Source organism: Montipora foliosa, chromosome 7 (assembly GCF_036669935.1).
Source record: "Montipora foliosa isolate CH-2021 chromosome 7, ASM3666993v2, whole genome shotgun sequence".
Classification (NCBI taxonomy): domain Eukaryota; kingdom Metazoa; phylum Cnidaria; class Anthozoa; order Scleractinia; family Acroporidae; genus Montipora; species Montipora foliosa.
The window spans coordinates 38,571,576-38,576,706 of NC_090875.1; the positions used below are offsets into that span (position 1 = coordinate 38,571,576).

The 5,131-nt window shown below is 40.2% G+C and overlaps 1 protein-coding gene across 1 annotated transcript in view; it reads right to left on the reverse strand.

Annotated features, from left to right (window-relative positions):
• Positions 1-989: 989 nt before the first annotated feature.
• The window catches only part of LOC138009477 (TNF receptor-associated factor 6-A-like), a 24,151-nt gene continuing 20,009 nt past the window's right edge, over positions 990-5,131 (reverse strand). The window contains exon 3 of the mRNA XM_068856511.1: positions 990-3,583. Within this exon, the coding sequence (XP_068712612.1) occupies positions 3,100-3,583 (484 nt within the window). The 3' untranslated portion in view covers positions 990-3,099. The remainder of the gene's footprint in view (positions 3,584-5,131) is intronic.

The following is a 5,131-nucleotide window of genomic DNA, read 5'->3' on the forward strand; positions in this document are numbered from 1 at the left end:
AGATCAGACCACAACACCGAGAACTCTGTGCCCCACTCTTCTGGAATAGTTTGTGGGATCTTTAACGTGCCACAGAGTTAATGAACAAGGGCTGTGAGGCTGGACCTCCGGCTTATCGTCCTTACCCGAGAAGACTTGAAAGCCTAACCATTTGCAGATGAAATTACAAAGGCAGCACTTTCTCCTCAGTTATTTAGAGACCCCGAGTGTTGGTCCGGCCGCAGTTGAACTCACGACCTCTCCCGTGACCGCCCCGAGCCACTGGTGCGCGGTAGCCACTGGTGCGAGAGGATACTCGGGCCATGTTTCAGTATCAGAGAACGGTTCAAGGTTTTCCATTGAGATAAACAAGAGGGAATCTGTCATTAATTTACTTTCTCCATCCAGGTTTTCTGGGGAGAACTTCATCGCCTACAGGCACTTCAAGAAGGTTGCCCTCCAAATTTGGCAATATTACTGTCAGTATACAACGGTAGGTCGGCTGTTGTGTTTACAAATAACAGCCCATTTAATGTGGACTACTCTCGTAAGACAGAACGGCTAACTGCCACAATTTACATTCAACGTTACACTGCTGACTTTCCAATGGACACAAGCCTTCAGGCCCTAATGAACCGTCAAGATACATAGGCTTCTTAAGGCCGATACACACGAGGGAGCTTGCTCCCGCAGCACGGTCGTGCAACACGCTCCCGGAGCAAAGCTCCCCCGTCTGCACCAACGAAGAAGAAAAAAATTGGAATTGTGCGGTTATTTGGAAAGAAATTTAAAAACATTTCGTCAGGTTCTCACGTCCTCTACACGAAGAAGTGTACCAAAATGAAAAACGCACGTGCAGGGCGTACAGAGCCTTTGCTTTTGTTCATTAAGTTTTGTGGCATTTTCGTAGCCGTCGTCGTCGTCCTATCGTAAGGTCCCTAATTATTCTCCAAAGGTGAGATGAATATCGGTGAAGAAAAACTGAGACGATGTCGAGGTTTTTATTTGTAGATATTCACCGAGCCTGAGGTGAATAATTATTTTAGTATAACAAGCCATTTTTATCAAAAGTGAAATGATCTGAGAAGTGACAGACAATTGTTTCTGCAAGTATCAAAGATATCCTATTATTATTATTATTATTATTATTATTATTATTATTATTATTATTATTATTATTATCTTGTTTTCGCACATTGGACTTCCAATGGAACTTCCGTACTCCAGGAAGCTTGGTGACAACAAGTCTCCTCAAACTTCTAGGACCTTCCTAGGAATCCTTGCCGTGTTCAGAATAACACTTTTCTGAAGCTCTTCTATCTTGGTCTCTATACCAATATTCTCTAGTCTCTTCTTTAGATCTTTTGGAACTGTTCCAAATGTTCCGATTACAATAGGAATTACCATTGTTTTCATTTTCCATAACTTCTTCAATTCTCTTGCTAGATCCTGGTATTTCACTACCTTCTCGACTTCTTTGTCCTCAATACGGCTATCATATGGTACTGCAAAATCTATTATTTTGCAACATTTATTTCTCTTTTCAACAACGATCATGTCCGGTCTTCTTGCCTCTATCACGTGATCAGTCTGTATCGTAAAATCCCATAAAATCCCATATTATTATTATTATTATTATTATTATTATTATTATTATTAGAAAGTCAGAACAAGACAATATTATGCGGACAGACAGAAGAAATAACAACGATGTTATTTTATCATAAATTACAGCGTAACAATCGTTTTTTGTAACACAACTGGAACGCAACTTTCAATTTCCGCCTAAATTGTTGCTCTGCTTTGTTGAGATGTTTAGAGATTTTCCGACCCATCAATCAGTTCAGGGTCAGGTGCTCTTACATAGCATCTCCTTCTGTCAATAGCTGATCAACTGTGCGGGCAACACCACACGAGTTAGCACATAAAAGAGCTGAAAGACTCATAAAAGCACATTGTCTTCCTCTAGATACGTCGCTAAAACGACGGTCACCTTGAAGAATACTCCCATTAACGATTAATATAGCGTTTGATATTGTATAATCGTATAAGCTTACCTTAATGTTCTTCTCGAAATCCCATAAAACTCTAAAAAATGTGACAAATCCAGCAAAGCATAGACCTCTTTCATAAAGGCGGCCAAATTAAATATTCTTTGGTTTCAAGAATATAAAGTAGGGCGTCATTTATAAAAGTGGTCTATATGGCAATCTTAAAGCATGTGGACGATCACGCCGATTACGCTTTACGTATGGTGATAGATTTATAGCCGCTGACCGATATACTGTGTATTCAGAAAAGGAAATATCGCTAGCCAGGCAAATTCGAGTATGGAAAGCGTTATATATACGTGCGTAGTCCTACTTTACCAAAAGGAACACAGGTAACCGTCTCGTTCGCTGCGCTCGCTCGCAGCATTAACGTAGGTGATTACTTGAAAAACTGCATTTTCTTTAACACAAATAATGTATGTAACTTCGAAAAAACGGCTTACGGCCATTAAATGTTCGACCTCGGATATTGCTTTTCGAGTTTTTTGATTGGTTCACTCAGTATCGGTTATCAGTCCATATACCGTGTGACCTAATATGGAAACTGATTCCGTAAAGTGTTGCCAGGCTGGAAACTGCCTTGTGTCCAACATGATTCAGAATTTAATGAAAATTTAATAAAACAATGACAAAGTATTCCATTTGCACTTGTTGGGTTACTTTAAGACTGTTTATAGCCAACTCGACGCCTCGGGCCTCTGGTTATTTACCATCTCATATCCAACGCGCGCTCTTTGCAGGATTTTACAAAAGGCGGTTTGCAAGGCGCTAGGATGTTCCTATTTGCCAGCTAGAAAAATGTAATCACTAGAAACGCCCTGACGTACAGGCCAAATGGAATATTTTTGCATGCAACCAAATAGCTCGAGATTGAGGCATCCACCACTATCCATGTAAACATCCACGAAATGTACTAATAAATTCTACTTTTTAAGCAGTTAAAATAATGTAACCTTTTCAAACATAGTGTAGTGCATCGTCCTAGGCACTACGTTTGTTCAAGTCAATAACGCAAAAAACCTCTTTGAGAGAAATGTTTTACTGTACTGAGGTGTGGGCGTATCGATCATTACCCGGAAAACTCTATTTTCAATAACAATTTATCGTCCTTCACGTATGGAAGACCAAAGAACTCCTCGATTCGAGCGAACCTTTCATAGCCATACCCCGTGCGGCAAATGGACTCACGTGGCTGTTGGAAGGCCAACAAGTTAGGCTTTGGTTGTATGATCCGACTGATGTCGCTACGGTCTCTTGAACCACTCCGACCTTGAACGCTAACAGTGACTGTCCCAGAATAAGGCCAATCTAGGAGATCATCAAAGGTGCTTTCCATCATATGAATGAAAATTGCCACATGGGTTCCCCTCCCACTGCCGACACCATTGGGATATATTCTGATGCCCACCAACCTTTCAAAACGATAAATGTACACCGCATCACTAAGGATGGGTGTTTCATATCGGCGGTGTTGAGAAATCTCTTCGATTTCCATGATAAAAAATGTATCATCTGCCTTTTTCCTTTTTAGAGCCGCTGTCTGAGGATTTGACCTGCAAGTAATTTTCCAACAATTAGCAAAAAATAAATTTAAAAAAACAGATTAATGCGGGAGATTATCATCACACTTTGACGTCTTGTGGGATCTATTCACCAAGCCTTGGTTGTTGAGAGTGATGCCTTTTGCACAAATCATACAAGAGCCGTTCCCGAGGACGGTTCCATGAAAACGCGTAATAAGTCAAGACCAGTCTTTGGTTGTTGAAAATTAAAGATAGACAGCGCCAGAAAATTAGTTATTAGTTATCGATTAGATAGAGCGGTTTTCAATAGACCTTTTCGGCTTGTACATTTTGTTTTCCCAATACAGATCATGTGATAATACTCAGGAGGCTTGGTCCCTGGTTTTGTTCATTAAAAAGAGTGCATGCAGGCATATTCATGCTTGCATTTGTTCACCACCACATACATAGAAAGTTACAGTGAATAATAGACTAGACTAATAGAATAATAGAAGAAGAAGAAGAAGAAGAAGACGAAGAAGAAGAAGAAGAAGAAGAAGAAGAAGAAGAAGAAGAAGAAGAAGAAGAAGAAGAAGACCTCAGGAAACCCCAGGGCTTATACTGAGAGGTCCCCTCGGAGATGTGTTAGGAGTGCAAGACTAGTAAAGACATTGTATTGAGGCTTATTATTAACATACGGTGGCAGGAATATAAGACCCGCGCTTTGTGTCGGTTACGTGTAACTACTTCGAGTTTTGATTGGTTTACTGGATTGCCACCGTCCTTTTTAATTGGCCAAAGTAATTACTTTGGTTTAAGTTTGATTTACGACACTCGAGTGAAACTCGCTCTAGTGATTCATCCAATAGAGAGCTGAGTTCCCACCCTTGAACAACTGGGATCTCAATTGTGAATGCAACTTTACTACTGTTTTAATGTAACACTTATGCTTTACCATTTCTTCCCATTGCTTGAATAAAATTAAGGTCCGCAAAAATGACGTTATTGAAAAAAACAAAAAAAAAAACAAAACAAAAAAAAAGGAAACTGCTCAAAATAGAACGGGATAGTGCAACTCGCTAAATAAATCATACTCTACAGAGGAGGAATCACTTGGTTTTGATAGCTCTGATCCGCTTGATTAATAGCTCTACCCAACTTTTGGACAAGCAAGGCCAGACCCCAGAGGAATGATAAGATCAACAATAACATTGCTGAACACCATTTACAAACAAACCACAGAATCGACCGAAACCCTCTGCTGAATGCGTTACCTACGGTACGTATTAATTACTACCAACGAATCGTACTGGAAAGCCGGTTTGCTAACTTTGAACTGAGACTACTAAACTCATGCCTACAACTATCCGCACCCTACAAACGACTTATGGACGACATCAACAACAGACTGACTGACTTATTTTAATAACAGCAACTCACCGACCTATTTTACCAACAGAGATTAGAATAAAACGGCCCAAAACGCACCAATCACGGTTAACAGTCTTCACAGCCAATGAGATCAGGGCGTAACCGGCAGTCGACCAATAACAACACGACTTCGTTGACCAATCACATCAACGACCAGAGTATTTATAT